Raw genomic sequence first — 16599 nt, 5'->3', positions numbered from 1 at the left:
TTGCTCCGGCAGCGATTGAGCGGCCTGGCCGGGCCGCGCTCCCCCAGGTTGGGGGGATTTTGGGGGGTTTTGGGGGGATTTTGGGGTTTTGGGGGTCCTGGCGGGGTTTGGGGTGTCAGAGACGGGCCGGGGAGCAGGGACGGGCCAGTGTGGGCCCGTGGGGTGCGGGGGAAACGTGGGATAAGGCCATGGGGTGGTGGGGCAAGGCCTGGGCCTCGGGGGCGCTGTGGTGGAGGGGGCTCTGGGGTCGGTACTGGGCCAGGGGTGTGGGGAAGGAGGCTCTGTGGGGTGGGGAGGGGCTCTGTGGTGGGTACTGGGCCAGGGTGTGTGGGGGAGGGGGCTCTGAGGGGTGTAGGGAAGGGAGGGGGCTCTTGGGGGTGGGGAGGGGTTCCGTGGGGTGGGTACTGGGCCAGGGGTGTGTAGGGAAGGGAGGGGGCTCTGTGGGTGTACTGGGCCAGGGTGTGTAGGGAAGGAGGCTCTGTGGGTGAGGGGGCTCTGTGGGGTGGGTACTGGGCCAGGGGTGGGGAAGGAGGGGGCTTGTGGGGTCCAGGGAGCGGTCAGGGGGTTCCTGAGTGGGGTGGGAGGGGGCTGCAGGGGCTGTGGCGGCGGGGCGGGAGCATCGCGGGCCGGGAGATGCGCACCCCGTTCCCCCTCATGCCAGTGGACCCCTGTCCCCCTCCAGGCCCCCGAAGCCTCTCAGACCCCCCATGGGGCTGCTGTCGGACCCCAGTGCCGGCGGGCCCTGGCCTGGCTAGTGCTGCGGCTCAACACGCCCCTCTGGTGAGTGGGGGCTTCGGGAGGGGCTGGGAGGGCTTTGGGGGCCCAGGGGCTCAACACGCCCCTCTGGTGAGCGGGGGGCTTTGGGAGGGGCAGGGGCTTCAACACGCCCCTCTGGTGAGCAGGGGGCTTCGGGAGGGCTGGGAGGGCTTTGGGAGGGGCAGGGCTCAACACGCCCCTCTGGTGAGTGGGGGGCTTCGGGAGGCTGGGAGGGCTTTGGGGGCCTGGGGTCTCAACACGCCCCTCTGGTGAGCGGGGGCTTCGGGGAGGCTGGGAGGGCTTTGGGGGCCTGGGGTGCCTCCCGCTCTGGCGAGCCTGAGGTGGGGCCGGAGGAGTTTTGAGGGCTCCCCGCGGTGTGCTGAGCCGCGTGGGGGCTGGGAGCTCGGGGATGTTTTGGGGTGTCTGGGAGGTTTGGGGCTCGGGGGTTTGGAATCCCCGACCCTCTATCTCCCGCCCGCAGTGTGCTGAGCTACCTGGGGGTGCTGTTCCTGGCCCTCCCGTGGACCTGTCGGGGTTTGAGAGCTCAGGAGCTCTGGGGTGTCTGGGGAGGTTTGGGGGCTCAGGAGGTCTCAGGATCCCCCGTGACCCTCTGTGTCCCCCGCAGTGTGCTGAGCTACCTGGGGGCTGTGCTGGTTCTTGCTGCTGCCCCCTGGCCCCCTGCACGTACCTGTCGGAGAACGCCATGGGCTCCACCATGGTGGAGGAGGGCTCCGACCTGGCCGCCGCGCCTGGCGCTCGCCCGCGACTTCGGGGCACCGCAAGAGAGCGGGGTGGCGGGGGATGGGAGGGCTGGGGGCTCGCCGCGACTTCGGGGGCACCGCAAGAGAGCGGGGTGAGCGGGGGATGGGAGGGCTGGGGGCTCGCCCGCGACTCGGGGGCACCGCAGAGGCGGGGTGGCGGGGAATGGGGGCTGGCCCCGCGACTCGGGGCACAGGAGGAGAGCAGGGGGCTGGGGCTGCACCCGCACCAGGGGCACAGGAGGAAAGGTGAGAGGGGACCGGGGGCTCCATGAGGGGCTGTGCTTGGGGATCTGGGGGGAACGACTGTAGACCACCCCCAGCCCTTTCCTGCTCTCCTGAGCCCTTCCCCACTGCCCCCTTGCCCACCTCCCCATCTCCCGCTGCCCTCCGGGTGCCCTCAGGAGGCTCTGGACCCCAGGGTGAGGGTACCATGATGTGACCCCCGGGCAGGGGCTGTCCCTGGGGGTTGGGGGCTGTCCTGGGGGTTGGGGGCTGTCCCTGGGGGTTGGGGGTGTCCCTGGGGGTTGGAGGGCTGTCCCTGGGGCTGTCCCAGGCCTGTCCCTGACCCCAGTGTGTCTCCCCAGGCAGGAGGCTGTCCCTGGGGTTGGGGCTGTCCCTGGGGTTGGGGCTGTCCTGGGGATTGGGGGTGTCCCTGGGGCTTGGGGGTGTCTCTGGGGTTGGGGGTGTCCTGGGGATTGGGGGCTGTCCCTGGGGCTGTCCCTGAGTGCAGAGTGTCCCCCAGGCAGGGGCTGTCCTTGGGGTTGGGAGGCTGTCCCTGGGGGTTGGGGGTGTCCTGGGCGTTGAGGCTGTCCCTGGGGGTTGGGGGCTGTCCCTGGGGTTTGGGCTGTCCCTGGGGGTTAGGGCTGTCCCTGGGGTTTGGGCTGTCCCTAGGGGTTGAGGCTGTCCCTGGGGGTTGGGGGCTGTCCCTGGGGGTTGAGGGCTGTCCCTGGGGGTTTGGGATGTCCCTGGGGTTTGGGCTGTCCCTGGGGGTTGGGAGGCTGTCCCTGGGGGTTGGGAGGCTGTCCCTGGGGTTGGGCTGTCCCTGGGAGTTGGAGGTGTCCTGGGGGTTGGGGGCTGTCCCTGGGGGTTGGGGGTGTCCCTGGGGGTTGGGGGTGTCCCTGGGGGTTGGAGGGCTGTCCCTGGGGCTGTCCCAGGCCTGTCCCTGACCTCAGTGTGTCCCCCCCGGGCAGGGGGCTGCCGGTGGCGTGGCTGGAGCAGACGATGTGGTCGCTGGGGCTGGAGGTGCACCGGCAGCCCTTCTCCAGGACTCTGCCCTTCCCCGACGAGGCTCACGAGAGATACGTCAGTGGGGGCACCTGGGGGGCACCTGGGGGGGCTCCTGAGCTGATGGGGGGCCCTGAGCTGATGGGGAGTCCCTGCAGCGTGGGAGGCCCTGAGGTGATGGGGTTCCTTGGCCGTGCTGGGGGTTCTCTGAGGGGCTGGTGATCACCTGGCACGGGGGTCCCCTGGGGCTGGGGTCCCTGGGGTGATGGGGTCTCCTGGGGTGATGGGGTCCCTGGGGTGATGGGGCCGTGCTGGTCGGGGACTGGGGGTACCTGGGGCTGAGGGGACACCTGAGGGGCTGGGAGGCGTCTGCAGCGAGGGGAGCCAGCTGAGGGCCGGGGGTCCCTGGGGTGCTGGGAGTCCCCGGGCCAGGGTGTCCTCGAGGCTGCCCCCTGACCCCTGTGCCCTCAGCTGGTGCGGGGCACCAACGTGTACAGGATCCTGCGCGCCCGCGCCGCCAGCACCGAGGCCTGGTGCTGCTCAGTGCCCTCCCGAGGGCACCAAGAACAACCAGGCCGTGGGGCTGCTGCTCGCCCTGGCTGGGTACTTCAGAGGTGGGCACGGGGCACCCGGGGGCATGGGGGTCCCTGGGGGCACCTGAGGGACAGAGATCCCCTGGGATGCTTTGAGCCCCTGGGAATGCTGGGGGATCCCTGGGAATGCTGGGAGGTCCCTGGGGGAGCTGGGGGGTCCCTGGGAATGCTGGGGGTCACCAGGGCTGAGGGCATCCTGGGGAGCTGGGGTCCTGGGGAGTTGGGGGATTCCTGGGAATGCTGGGGGATCCCTGGGAATGCTGGGGGGCACCAGGGCCTGGGGGGCACCCTGGGGGTCCCTGAGGAGCTGAGGGGTCCCTGTGCCCTGGTGGTCCCTGCCCAGGGGGAATGTGAGGGCTGGGAGTGGAGGGCACCTGGGGGACCCTGGGGTTCTGGGGGGGCCAGCACTGGGCAGAGACTGGGCTGGGACTGGGCTGGGCTGCACTGGGGCTGTCCCAGTACAAGCTCAGCAGCCCAGTTGCCCCCAGGCCAGATCTACTGGGCCAAGGACATCATTTTCCTGGTGACTGAGCACGACCTGGTGGGCACCGAGGCCTGGCTGGAGGCCTACCACGATGTGAACCTGACTGGTGAGACTGAGAGCACTGGGAGGGACTGGGAGTAGTGGGAGGGACTGGGAGGGTGAGGTACCACGATGTGAGACCTGACTGGTGAGACTGGGAGGGTGAGGGTACCACGATGTGAACCTGACTGGTGAGACTGGGAGCACTGGGAGGGACTGGGAGTAGTGGGAGGGACTGGGAGGGTGAGGGTACCACGATGTGAACCTGACTGGTGAGACTGGGAGGGTGAGGGTACCACGATGTGAACCTGACTGGTGAGACTGGGAGCACTGGGAGGGACTGGGAGGGTGAGGGTACCATGATGTGACCCTGGCTGGTGAGACTGGGAGCACTGGGAGGGTGAGGGGGCACCATGATGTGACCCTGACTGGTGGCACTGGAAGCACTGGGAGCACTGGGAGGGTGAGGGTACCACGATGTGACCCTGACTGGTGACACTGGGAGGCACTGGGAGGGTGAGGGGACCACGATGTGACCCTGACTAGTGGCACTGGGAGCACTGGGAGGGGACAGGAGCCATCCAGGGGGCTGTGGCTGGAGTTCAGCAGGGACACGGGGGTCCCTCAGGGGTTCTGTGTCCGGGGGGTCCCGTGGGGGTCCCGTGGGCGCTGTGGGGGCTGTGATGGGGGTCTCCCCCCCAGCTGTGCAGTCGGGGGGCACCCCGGGCCGGGCAGGGGCCATCCAGGCCGCGGTGGCCCTGGAGCTGAGCACGGACGTGGTGACCAGCGTGGACGTGGCCGTGGAGGGGCTGAACGGGCAGCTGCCCAACCTGGACCTGCTCAACCTCTTCCACTCCTTCTGCCAGAAGAACGGGCTGCTCTGCACCCTGCAGGGCAAGGTGGGACCTGGGGGGGGCCGGGGGGACCCTCTCTGGGGCGTTGGGGTGCTGGGGGAGCCTTCTGCCACAAAAAGGGGCTGCTCTGCACCCTGCAGGGTAAGGGGAGGCGTTGGGGGCGCTGGGAGGGCACAGGGGAATCAGGGGGTCCTTCTGGGAGGGCTGGAGGTTCCCCTGGGGCTCGAGGGCACTCTGGGGTTGTGGGGGGAGCAGAGGGGGTCCCTTGGGGTGACGCTGGGAATGCCTCTGCAGGGGTGGGGGCTACTGGGGGGACACCGGGGGCTCCCTTTGGGGTGAGGAGTACTGGGGGACACCGGGGGCTCCCTTTGGGGTGGGGGGACACTGAGGGGTATCCCTGGGCCAGGGGGTGCTGGGGGCTCCCAAGGACAGAGGGATACTGGGGAGTCTCTCCTTGGGGTGGGGGGTTGTGATGGAGTGTCTCTCATGGTTATGATGGAGGTCCTCTCCTTGGGGTTTGGGGTTGTGGGGGGTCTCTCCCTGGGGTGGGGGTCCCTGTGCTGTCCCTCCCCAGGGTGGGGGCTGCCGGGTGACCCCCCTTCCCTCTCTGCTGTGTCTCCCAGCTGCCCCCGGAGGGTCCCTCAGGGCCGGGGTACGGGCAGAGCCTGCAGACCCTGGGGCTGATGGTGCTGGGCCAGGCTGGGAGGCCTGGGGGCCCACGGGCTCTTCCTGCGCTTCCAGTGGAGGCCCTGACCTGCGCGGGATCAACAGCTTCAGGCAGCACAAGTTCGACCTGGGGGCGCTGGGCAGGTGGGCTGGGGGGGTCTGGGGGGTCTGGGGGTGGGGTCTTGGGGTGTCCCTGACCCTGTGGGATCAACAGCTTCAGGCAGCACAAGTTCGACCTGGGGGCGCTGGGCAGGTGGGCTGGGGGGTCTGGGGGCCTGGGGGTCCTGGGGGCTCTGGGGGGTCTTAGGGTGTCCCTGACCTCGTGGGATCAACAGCTTCAGGCAGCACAAGTTCGACCTGGGGCGCTGGGCAGGTGGGCTGGGGGCCTGGGGGTCCTGTGGGTGTCTGGGGGTCCTGGAGACCTTGGGGGGGCTCTGGGAGGGTCCCGAGGGTGTCTCCAGGGGGAGTCCCTGCAGATCCTGGGAGTCTGGAGGGGCAGCCCAAGCCTGACCTGACTGCACCGGGCAGGAGGCTCTGGGGTCCTGGGGGGCTTGGGTGGTCCTGGGGGATGCCTGGGGGGGGTCTCTCCCCAAGATGGGCACTGCAGGGGTCTCTCTGCCCCATTCCCAGGACCCCACAGGGAACGTTCCAGAAGCTGAACAACGTCCTGGAGCAGCTCTGGGTTCCTCCCTGGGCTGGGGGGACACTGGGGGGGTCTCTCCCCGGGACAGGGGGTTCCCAGGGCTCTTTCCCTGGGGTGGGGGATGCTGGGGTGTCTCCCCTGACCCCCCCCCACTGGTGCCGTTGGCAGGACCCTGGAGGGAATGTTCCGGAAGCTGAACAACCTTCTGGAGCGGCTGCACCAGTCCTACTTCCTGTACCTGCTGCCCTCCCTGGCCCGCTTCGTCTCCATCGGCTCCTACATGCCCGCCCTGGGGCTCATCCTGCTCGTGCTGGTGCTCAGGATATCCTGGGGGGGTCCTGGGGGGCTCATCCTGCTCGTGCTGGTGCTCAGGATATCCTGGGGGGGTCCTGGGGGTCTGGGGGCTCATCCTGCTCGTACTGGGGCTCAGGATATCCTGGGGAGGTCCTGGGGGTCCTGGGGATCCTACGTGCCCGCCCTGGGGCTCATCCTGCTCGTGCTGGTGCTCAGGATATCCTGGGGAGGGGCCTGGGGGGCTCATCCTGCTCGTACTGGGGCTCGGGATATCCTGGGGGAGGTCCTGGGGGGTCCTGGGGAGCTCATCCTGCTCGTACTGGTGCTCAGGATATCCGGGGGGGGTTCTGAGGGGTCCTACAGGCCGGCCCTGGGGCTCAGGATATCCTGGGGAGTGTCCTGGGGGGGTTCTGGGGGGTCCTGGGGAGCTCATCCTGCTCGTGCTGGTGCTCAGGATATCCTGGGAGGGGGGTCCTGGGGGCCTCATCCTGCTCGTGCTGGTGCTTAGGATATCCTGGGGAGGGGTCCTGGGGGTTCCTACAGGCCGGCCCTGGGGCTCAGGATATCCTGGGGAGGGTCCTGAGGGGTTCTGGGGGGTCCTACAGGCTGGCCTTGGGGCTCAGGATATCCTGGGGAGGGGTCCTGGGGAAGGAACTGAGGGGAAAAGAGGGGGACTGGGGGAATTGGGGAGGGTTGGGAAGGGAGAAGGGGGAACTGGGGGGGGAAAGGGGGGTTTGGGGGCCAGGAAGGGAGAACTGAGGGGAAAAGAGGGAATTGGGGGATTTGGGAGCTGGGGATGGGGGTGGGGTTGAGGCAAGGGGGCAACTGGGGGACGAGAAGGGGGTAAGTTGGGGGTCCAAAGGGGGGTCTGGGGGTGTCCAATGTCCCGGCCCTTTCCTTGACTCCCCCCCACGCCCTGGACCTGTGGATGCGGCTGAGCCGGAGCGAGGGAGGGGCTGAGGGGAGGGGAACCCCCCCCCGGGGAGGTGAGGAGACCCCAAACTCCCCTGAGACCCTCATCCTGACCCCTGGGACCCCCCATCCCCTATGGGACCCCCCATCCCCTATGGGACCCCCTGCCCTGACCCCTGGGACCCCCAACCTCATCCCCAGGGCATCTCCCCCCCAACTCCTGAGACCCCCTGTTCTCACCCCTGGGACCCCTGATCTCACCCCAGAGCTTCCCACCCTGCCATTGGGACCCCCATCCTCGTCCCCAGGGCCTCCTCCACCCTGACCCCTGGAATCCCCTCCTCGTCCCTGTGCCCCACCCCGACCCAGAGCCCCCTGTCCTGACCCTTGGGACCCTCAAGCTCGTTCCCAGGGCCCCCCCACACCGGCTCCTGGGACCCCTGTTCTCACCCCTGGGACCCCTGTTCTCACCCCTGGGACCCCCTCCCAACCCCTGGGACCCCTGTTCTCACCCCTGGGACCCCCTCCCCGACCCCCAGTGCCCCTCCTCCCCAGTGCCCCGCTGTCACCGCAGTGCCCCCCTCCTGACCCCGTGTCCCCCAGGCACGGGGGGGGCTGCTGTCGCTGGTGCCCCCCGTGGCGGTGTCGGGGGGCGCGGGGGCCGCCCTGTACCTGCTGCCGGTGCGGGGGCAGCGCGTGGCCACCCAGCACTTCCCCGTGGGCGAGGCCGAGGCCGTGGTGCTGGCCCTGATCGGCATCTACGTGGCTGGGATGGCCCTGCCCCACTCCACGCACCGGTACGGGGGGTTTGTGGGGTCCTGGGGGGGTCTGGGATGGCTCTGCCCCACTCCACACACCAGTACGGGCGTCCTGGAGGTCCCTAAGGGGGTCTGGGAGGGGCTGGAATGGCCCTGCCCCGCTCCACGCTCACATATGGGGTGTTTGTGGGGTCCTGGGGGGATCTGGGATGGCTCTGCCCCACTCCATGCACCGGTACGGGGGTTTGGGGGTCCCTAAGGGGGGCTGGGAGGGGCTGGAATGGCCCTACCCCGCTCTACGCACACGTATGGGGTGTTTGTGGGGTCCTGGGGGGATCTGGGATGGCCCTGCCCCACTGCACACACCGGTATGGGGGTCCTGGGGGGATCTGGGATGACCCTGCCCCACTGCACACACCATATGGGGTGTTTGTGGAGTCCTGGTGGGATCTGGGATGGCCCTGCCCCACTGCACACACCGGTACGAGGGGTTTGGGGGTCCCTGAAGGGTCCAGGCTGATCCTGCCCCCAGCACCCACTGGCACAGGGGGTTTGGGGAGCCCTGGGGAGGCTCTGGGGGGTCTGCATGTCCCTCAAGCCGCTGGGGGTGCCCTGGGTGGCACGGGGGGCTGTCCCTGGCATGGTGGGGGGGGGTCTCTCAGGGCTCTGAGCCCCCGTTTGTTGCCCCCAGAGCCCTGTCCGGGGGGGGCCAGCGGGGCTGGATGTCCCTCAAGCTGCTGGCCCTGCTGGCCCTGGCCCTGCTGCTCACCTGCCTGGCCCTGCTCAACTTCTCCCTGGGCTTCCTGCTGGGGGTCACCCTCGTGCCCCCCGCGGCCGCCGTCACGCCCTCGGGGCACAGGTGAGGGGGGGGCACAGGGGAGGGGCCTGGGGTCTCCCCCTGTGTGTGGGGACGTGGGGAGCTCTTGGTGTCCCTGGGTGGTCCCTGACTGAACCCCCCTCCCCTCAGTGCAGGCTGCCCCAGGCCGTGCTGCTGGTGCTGGCATCCCCAGGGGTGTCCCTGTTCCTGGGGGGCTCTGGGTGCCCTGGAGGTCCCTGGGTGGTCCCTGGGTGGTCCCTGACCCCCCCAATGAGTTTCAGGCTACCCTAGGCCGTGCTGCTGGTGCTGGCGTCCCCGGGGGTGTCCCTGTTCCTGGGGTCTCTGGGTGGTCCCTGGGTGGTCTCTGACCCCCCTCCCCTCATTGCAGGCTGCCCCAGGCCGTGCTGCTGGTGCTGACGTCGCTGGGGGTGTCCATGTTCCTGGGGGGCTCTGGGTGCCCTGAGGGTCTCTGGGTGTCCTTGGGTGGTCTCTGGGTGGTCCCTGACCCCCCTCCCCTCATTGCAGGCTGCCCCAGGCCGTGCTGCTGGTGCTGACGTCGCTGGGGGTGTCCATGTTCCTGGGGGGCTCTGGGTGATCTCTGGGTGCCCTGGGTGGTCCCTGGTTGGTCCCTGACCCCCCTCCCCTCATTGCAGGCTGCCCCAGGCCGTGCTGCTGGTGCTGACGTCGCCGGGGGTGTCCCTGTTCCTGGCGGTGCTGCTGGAGCGGGAGCTGCTGGAGGCGCCGGCGGGGCTGGGGGAGGCCTGGCAGCGCTTCCTGGGGGTCCTGGGCCAGGGGCTGCTGCAGGACCACCTGCACGGGGCCTTCCTGAGCCCCCTGCTCGCCCTGGGGGCCTATCCCTGCTGGCTGCTGCTCTGGAACGTGCTCTTCTGGAAGTGAGGGGCGCGGGGTGGACACAAGGACAGATCCATGCATGGATGTATGGACACACGGACAGACAGACCCACGGACACAGGGACAGACCCACGGACACATGGACAGACCCACAAATGGATGGACAGACCCACGGATGGATGGACAGACCCACAAATGGATGGACAGACCCACGGACACATGGACAGACCCAGGGATGGATGGACAGACCCACGGACACATGGACAGACCCAGGGATGGATGGACAGACCCACAGACACATGGACAGACCCACGGAAGGATGGACAGACCCACGGACACACCGACAGACCCATGGACACAGGGACAGACCCACGGATGGATGGACAGACCCACGGACACACAGACAGACCCAGGGATGGATGGACAGACCCACGGACACATGGACAGACCCACGGATGGATGGACAGACCCACGGACACACAGACAGACCCAGGGATGGATGGACAGACCCACGGACACATGGACAGACCCACAGTGGGACCCCAAACGGAGACACCTCTGGACAGCCCCATGGACAGACCCCTGACAGACCCCAAACCCTGCAGCCCCCCTAAGGACCCCCAGATCCCCCCCAACCCCCGAGGTGCTGCCTGGAGTGATGTCCCTGTGCTCCCCCCACAGCTGAGACCCCAGCCCAGCCCCAGGCTGGGGGGCTTGGGGGGGTCAGTTGGGACCCCTGGGGCGTGGGCACATCCCTTCATCCCTTTGGCACCGGGACCCCAAAATGGGGGGTTTGGGGGGGTCTGTTGGAACCCCCAGGGCATTGAGGACAACCCTGTGCCCCTACCAAGGCTGGGACCCCAAACTGGAGGTTTGGGGGTGTGATGGCACCGCTGAGGGGTCAGGGCTGTTCCAGCCCCCCCAGGACTGAGAGCCCCAGCTGAGGCTTTGGGGCTGTGTCGGGACCCTCAGGGGGTTAAGGACACCCCTGTTAATCCCTTGGTTGAAGACCCCAAACTGAGGGTGCAGGGGAGTTTCTTGGGACCCCTGACTGGGGTGAGGACACCCCTGTGCCCACCCAGACTGGGGGTTCAGGGTGTCTGATGGGACCCCTGGGAGGCACTCCCGGGGTGACATCCCTGCCCCTTCCTCTCCTGGGACCAGGACCCCAAACCGGGGGTTTGGGGGGGTCTGTTGGGACCCCGTGGGGGGGCGGGGTTTCCTGGGGTGACGTCCCCGATCCCCTCCAGGGCCGGGACCCCAGACCGGTGCTTGGGGGACTCTGTTGGGACCCCCCGGGGGGGCGGGGCCTGCGGAGGGGGCGTGGCCCTCGTTGGGCGTCTGTCTCGGTCCTCCGGCCCGCCAGGGGGCGCCGCAATAAACAGAGATTCCCTGCGTGTCACGTGTCTCCCGTGACGTCACTCCTCGTTACGTCAGTTCCGGTCGGTGCGGCGCGTCCCCTCGACCTCGGCGATGGCGGCGCTGCGGGGCCTGCGGGGCCTGCCGGGGCTGCGGCGGCTCCGGGCGCCGGGCCCGACCCCCCGCCCGCCGCTGCTGCTGCCGCGGGGCCGCCCCGCCGCCGTCCCGAGCGCCGTGAGTGCCCCCCGCGCCGGGCGCTGCGGGAAGGTCACGGGGGCGGGGAGGGGGAGCCCCCCCCTCAGGGACCGCGGGGACCCCCCCCTCGGGTCCGCCCGGGGGTCCCGCTTTGCTCCGCGGGGCTTCTGCTTCCCTTCCCGCCCTCCCCGGTGTCCTCCAGCCCCGCCCGGTGTCCCCAGTCCCTCCTCGGTGTCCCCGGTTCTTTCCCGGTGTCCCCAGCCCCACTCCGGGTCCCCGGTCCCTCCCCGGTCTCTCCCGGTGTCCCCGGTTCTTTCCCGGTGTCCCCAGCCCCGCCCGGTGTCCCCGGTCCCTCCTTGATGTCGATGTCCTCAGCCCCACCCAGTGCCCCCGGTTCGTCCCCGGTGTTCCCAGGCCCACTCCGGGTCCCCGGTCCCTCCCCGGTGCCACCGGTTCTTTCCCGGTGTCCCCAGCCCCGCCCGGTGTTCCCAGCCCCCCTCCGGTCCCCGGTCCCTCCCCGTGCTGTCTCCGGCCCGCAGTGTCGCCCATCTTTGCGCGGTTCTCCCCCGTCTCGTGTCCCGGTGCCCCTGCCCGGGGTCCCTTGCCCGCTGTCCCGCCCGTGCCCGGCGGGTTCGCTCCAGCCCTGCCCACTCTTCCCTGTTCCGAACTCCCGGTGCCCTCCCCGCCCGGCGTCCCCTCAGTGCCCTCTCGGTGCCCCCGCTGTCCCTGTGCCCCTGACCCCGTGTCCCCCCAGGTGTCCCCGTGTCCTCCTGACCCCCGTGTCCCCCTGACCCCGTGTCCCCTGACCCCCGTGTCCCCCAGGTGTCCGTGTCCTCCGCCCCCCCCGGCTCCGGGGGCCGTTCCCGGCGGGCTCTGGCTGCTCTGGGGGTCCTGGCAGCAGCAGCGGGGGTCCCTGACCCTGGCCCTGTCGCTGGGGGGCCCCTCAGTGCGGGGAGCTGGGCTGCACCCCCGGCCTTCCCCTGGAGCCACGGGGGGCCCCTGCAGGCCCTGGACCACGCCAGGTATGGGGGCACGGAGGGGGTTCTGGGGGGCACGGGGTCCTGCAGGCCCTGGACCACGCCAGGTATGGGGGCAGGGGGGTCCTGGGGGCACGGGGTCCTGCAGGCCCTGGACCACGCCGGGTATGGGGGGCGGGCCTGGGGGTCTCTGGAGTGTTCCTGGGGGGCTGCAGCTTCCAGCCCCCCCCCCCCAAGTCCCGAACCTGCTCTGCAGTGGCTGGAGGGGGTTCCAGGCACCCCACCAGGTGTTCTGGGGGGGTTTGGGGGTCCCTGAGCCCCCCTGTCCCCATGGTGTGTGCAGGGGGTTCCAGGTGTAGGGGGGGTGTTCTGGGGGGTGTTTTGGGGGGTGTTCTGACCCCCCCTGTGCCCCCAGCCTGCGCAGGGGTTCCAGGTGTAGGGGGATGTTTTGGGGGTGTTTGGGGGTGTTCTGACCCCCCCTGTGCCCCCAGCCTGTGCAGGGGGTTTCAGGTGTAGGGGGGGTGTTTTGGGGGTGTTCTGACCCCCCCTGTGCCCCCAGCCTGCGCAGGGGGTTCCAGGTGTAGGGGGGGTGTTTTGGGGGTGTTTTGGGGAGTGTTCTGACCCCCCCTGTGGCCCCCCCAGCCTGTGCAGGGGGTTCCAGGTGTAGGGGGGGTGTTTTGGGGGGTGTTCTGACCCCCCCTGTGCCCCCAGCCTGTGCAGGGGGTTCCAGGTGTACCGCCAGGTGTGCTCGGCCTGTCACAGCCTGGAGTACGTGGCCTTCAGGAACCTCATCGGGGTCACCCACACCGAGGCCGAGGCCAAGGCTCTGGCTGAGGAGGTGAGACCCCCGACCCCCCTAGGGGACAGGACCCCCCCTGGGGTCACACTGTCCGCCCCGGGGTCACACTGTCCCCCCCCTGGGGTCACACTGCCCTCTCCTGCCGTGCCAAGTGTCCCACTGCCCCAGTGTCCTGGTGCCACTCTCCTGCCATCCCTGGTGGCCTTGTCCTGCTCTGACTGGTGTCCCACTGAGCGTTCTGCTGTCCCTGTGCCCTGGTGCCACTGCCCTGCCATGCCTGGTGTCCCACAGCCCGTGTGGGCCACCCCTGGTACCCCGGCACCGCTGTCCTACTGTCCCCAGTGCCACCATCCTGGTGCCCCATCACCGCTGTCCTGCTGTCCCCAGTGCCACCATCCTGGTGCCCCATCCCTCCTGTCCTGCTGTCCCCTGCAGGGCCGTTGTCTTCATGTCCCATTGCCCTTTTCTGGGCGTTCCTGGTGTCCTCCTGCCACCATCCTGCCATCCCCACCAGTGTCCTGTGTCCCCACACTGCCATTCCCAGTGTCCTGTGCCCCATCCTGTCATTCCCAGTGTCCTCTGTTCTCACACTGCTATTCCCAGTGTCCCATGTCCCCATCCTGCCATTCCCAGTGTCCCATATCTTTACACTGCCATTCCTAGTGTCCCATGTCCCCATCCTGCCATTCCCAGTGTCCCGTGTCCCCACTCTGCCGTTCCAGTGTCCCCACACTGCTGTCCCAGTGTCCCATGTCCCCATCCTGGTGTCCCATGTCCCCACCCTGCCATCCCAGTGTCCCTTGTCCCCACACTGCCATTCCCAGTGTCCCCACACTGCTGTCCCAGTGTCCCAGTATCCCATCCTGGTGTCCCATGTCCCCATGCTGCCATCCCAGTGTCCCGTCTCCCCACCCTGCCGTTCCTGTGTCCCTTGTCCCCACAGTGTTATTTCTGTGTCCCATGTCCCCATCCTGGTGTCCCCTGTCCCCACACTGCCATTCCCAGTGTCCCCATCCTGCTGTCCCAGTGTCCCATATCCCCATCCTGGTGTCCCATGTCCCCTCGCTGCCGTTCCCAGTGTCCCCTCGCTGCCGTTCCCGGTGTCCCCTCGCTGCCATTCCCGGTGTCCCCTCACTGCCATTCCCGGTGCCCCGTTGTGCCGTCCCCGTGGTCCTGGTACCAGCCCTGCTGCCCCTGGAGCCGCGGTGGGCTTGCTCAGCCCTGGTGGGCTGGCTCAGCTGTGTCCCCGTGCCCAGGTGGAGGTGCAGGATGGGCCGGACGAGAACGGGGAGATGTTCATGCGGCCTGGCAAGATCTCCGACTACTTCCCTCGGCCCTACCCCAACCCCGAGGCTGCCCGGGCGGCCAACAACGGGGCCCTGCCCCCCGACCTCAGCTACATCGTCAATGCCAGGTCAGGGCTTTGGGGGGTCCTGGGGGTCACTGGGGACGGTGGGGGGCGGTCACTGGGGATGGGGGGGTCACTGGGGATAGGGAGTCACACAATGGGGTCCTGCCCCGGACCTCAGCTACATCGTCAGTGCCAGGTGGGGGCTTGGGAGGGAGTCCTGGGGGGTCACTGGGGATGGGGGTCACTGGGGATAGAGGAGTCACACAGCAGGCCCCTGCCCCCGACCTCAGCTACATCGTCAATGCCAGGTGGGGGCTTTGGGAGGAGTCCTGGGGGATCACACAACAGGGCCCTGCCCCCGACCTCAGCTACATCGTCAGTGCCAGGTGGGGGCTTTGGGGGTCCTGGGGTCACTGGGGACGGAGGTGGGGTCACACAGCAGGCCTTGCCTCCCAGTCTTAGCTACGTCATCAGTGCCAGGTCTGGGAGGTCCTTAGGGGGTTGGGGTCCCCAGGGTTTTGGGGCCACAGGGTTGGGGATCCCCTCAGAAGGTGGGGGGGTCCCGGTCAGGGGGTCGGGCTTCGGGGGTGCCCAAGGGGTTTGGGGAGACTTAGGGGTTTGGGGGGTTCCAGGTGCACGTGGGGCTTGGGGTCTCCATGGAGGGGAGGGGAGAGGAGAGGGGATCCCATTTCCAACCTGTTGTTCCATTCCCAACCTGTTGTCCCCTTCCCGCACTGATCCCTCATTCCCACACTGACCTCTCTGCTCCTGCACTGCCCCCATTCCTCTCTGCCCCCATTCCTCTCTGCCCCCCATTCCCTCTCTGCCCCCCATTCCTCTCTGCCCCCCATTCCCTCACTGCCCCCATTCCTCTGTGCCCCCGTCCCCGCAGGCACGGTGGGGAGGATTACGTGTTCTCGCTGCTGACGGGGTACTGTGACCCCCCGCGGGGTCTCTCTGAGGAGGGGCTGCACTACAACCCTACTTCCCGGGCCAGGCCATCAGGATGGCCCGCCATCTACGACGAGGTGCTCGAGTTCGATGACGGTACGGGGGGCTCAGGGGGCTGGGGAGTCCCGGGTCTGTGGGGTGCTGACTCTCCCGTGCCCTCAGGGACCCCCGCCACCATGTCCCAGATCGCCAAGGACGTGTGCACCTTCCTGCGCTGGGCGGCCGAGCCCGAGCACGACCACCGCAAGCGCATGGGGCTCAAGGTGGGTCGGGGGGCTCTGGCAGGGGTGTCAGGGGGTCCCCGGGCTCCCCAGTGCCCCCCCTGACCGCTGCCCCCTAGATGCTGATGATCTCGGGGATGCTCATCCCCCTGCTGTACTACATGAAGCGGCACAAGTGGTCGGTGCTCAAGAGCAGGAAGATGGTCTATCGGCCCCCCAAGTAGGGGGCCCTGGGGGGGTCCCCTGTCCATCAGCCCCCCCAGACAGGGGGCAGGGGGCCCCCCCCTCGGTCTGCCAGCCCCTTGCACAGGGGGGTGGGGGCCCCCCTTCCCCCTGTGAAGAGGAGGGGGATGGTTTGTCGGCCCCCCAGGGAGGGGCGGTGGGGAGTCCCCGCCCCCACCGCGTATTTAAGCCGGGCCTTGGCCCCCAGGGGGGCTCCAGGCACGGGAATAAAGGCTCGGGGTTCCACGGGAAACACGGAGTGTGAGGCTGGATGTGTCTGTGGGGTGGGACTGGATTTGGGGCAGGATGATTCCAGGGTGTGGGGCCAGCTGCACCCATGGAAAGGGTTTGGCTGTGCCAAGGGCAGGTTGGGTGGAGGGCTGAGTTGTGCCCAGGGCAGGATCTGGTTGTGCCCATGGAGCGGGTCTGGGGGTGGGCCAGGTTGTGCCTGGGCTGGGGGGCTGTGCTGTGCCCGTGGGGTGGTCCCTGCTGTGCCCATGTGTGGGTCAGGGTTTGGGTCTTGTACCCATGGGGTGGATCTACTTGTACCCAGGCAGGGGTCTGGGTGGGGGGTCAGGTTGTGCCCATGGTGGGTCTGGCTGTGCCTGTGGGGCAGGGTGTGCCTTTGGCTCTGGGGCTGGCTCTGGTTCTGGGTGTGCTTGGTCTGTGGCTCAGGCTGTGCCCGTGGGGCAGGGTGTGGTTCTGGGTGTCCCTGGGCTGTGGGTCAGGCTGTGTCTGTGGCTCAGGCTGTGCCCCTGGCTCTGGTTCTGCGTGTCCCTGGGCTGTGGCTCAGGCTGTGCCCGTGGGGCAGGGTGTGGTTCTGGGTGTCCCTGGGCTGTGGGTCAGGCTGTGCCAGTGCCACGTGCCCACT

At 68.9% G+C, this 16599-nt stretch overlaps 2 protein-coding genes across 2 annotated transcripts; both read left to right on the top strand.

The window, feature by feature from the left end:
- Window positions 1-707: 707 nt before the first annotated feature.
- Window positions 708-9838, top strand: GPAA1 (glycosylphosphatidylinositol anchor attachment 1). The gene is given in 21 exon segments (XM_050331106.1): window positions 708-726; window positions 729-780; window positions 1382-1396; window positions 1398-1424; window positions 1426-1494; window positions 1496-1530; window positions 1591-1609; window positions 2708-2819; window positions 3213-3292; window positions 3294-3355; window positions 3823-3924; window positions 4560-4756; window positions 5335-5426; window positions 5428-5460; window positions 5462-5521; window positions 6189-6342; window positions 7228-7278; window positions 7280-7300; window positions 7830-8023; window positions 8676-8843; window positions 9455-9838. Coding segments are annotated over 21 exon segments (1806 nt in total). The 3' UTR covers window positions 9699-9838.
- A 1276-nt stretch (window positions 9839-11114) lies between these two features.
- Window positions 11115-15981, top strand: LOC126648295 (cytochrome c1, heme protein, mitochondrial). Its single transcript, XM_050331083.1, has 7 exons — window positions 11115-11246; window positions 12030-12229; window positions 12896-13022; window positions 14240-14397; window positions 15227-15381; window positions 15448-15548; window positions 15626-15981. The coding sequence occupies exons 1-7, from the start codon at window positions 11127-11129 to the stop codon at window positions 15728-15730; spliced, it is 966 nt and encodes a 321-aa protein (XP_050187040.1). The 5' UTR covers window positions 11115-11126; the 3' UTR covers window positions 15731-15981.
- The last annotated feature ends 618 nt before the right edge of the window (window positions 15982-16599 follow it).

Source organism: Myiozetetes cayanensis, unplaced genomic scaffold (genome assembly GCF_022539395.1).
Source record: "Myiozetetes cayanensis isolate MyiCay16 unplaced genomic scaffold, myiCay2020 scf48, whole genome shotgun sequence".
NCBI classification, from domain to species: Eukaryota; Metazoa; Chordata; class Aves; order Passeriformes; family Tyrannidae; genus Myiozetetes; species Myiozetetes cayanensis.
This window is presented reverse-complemented; position numbering and strand designations above follow the sequence as displayed.

What these genes read in the sequence shown, in the direction of transcription:
- LOC126648295 (XM_050331083.1), top strand. Translation starts at nt 11,127, where the DNA reads ATGGCGGCGCTGCGGGGCCTGCGGGGCCTGCCGGGGCTGCGGCGGCTC. An exon ending in AGCTACATCGTCAATGCCAG is followed by an intron (nt 14,398 to 15,226) that starts GTCAGGGCTTTG and finishes CCGTCCCCGCAG; the next exon opens with GCACGGTGGGGAGGATTACG. An exon ending in GGTGCTCGAGTTCGATGACG is followed by an intron (nt 15,382 to 15,447) that starts GTACGGGGGGCT and finishes CCGTGCCCTCAG; the next exon opens with GGACCCCCGCCACCATGTCC.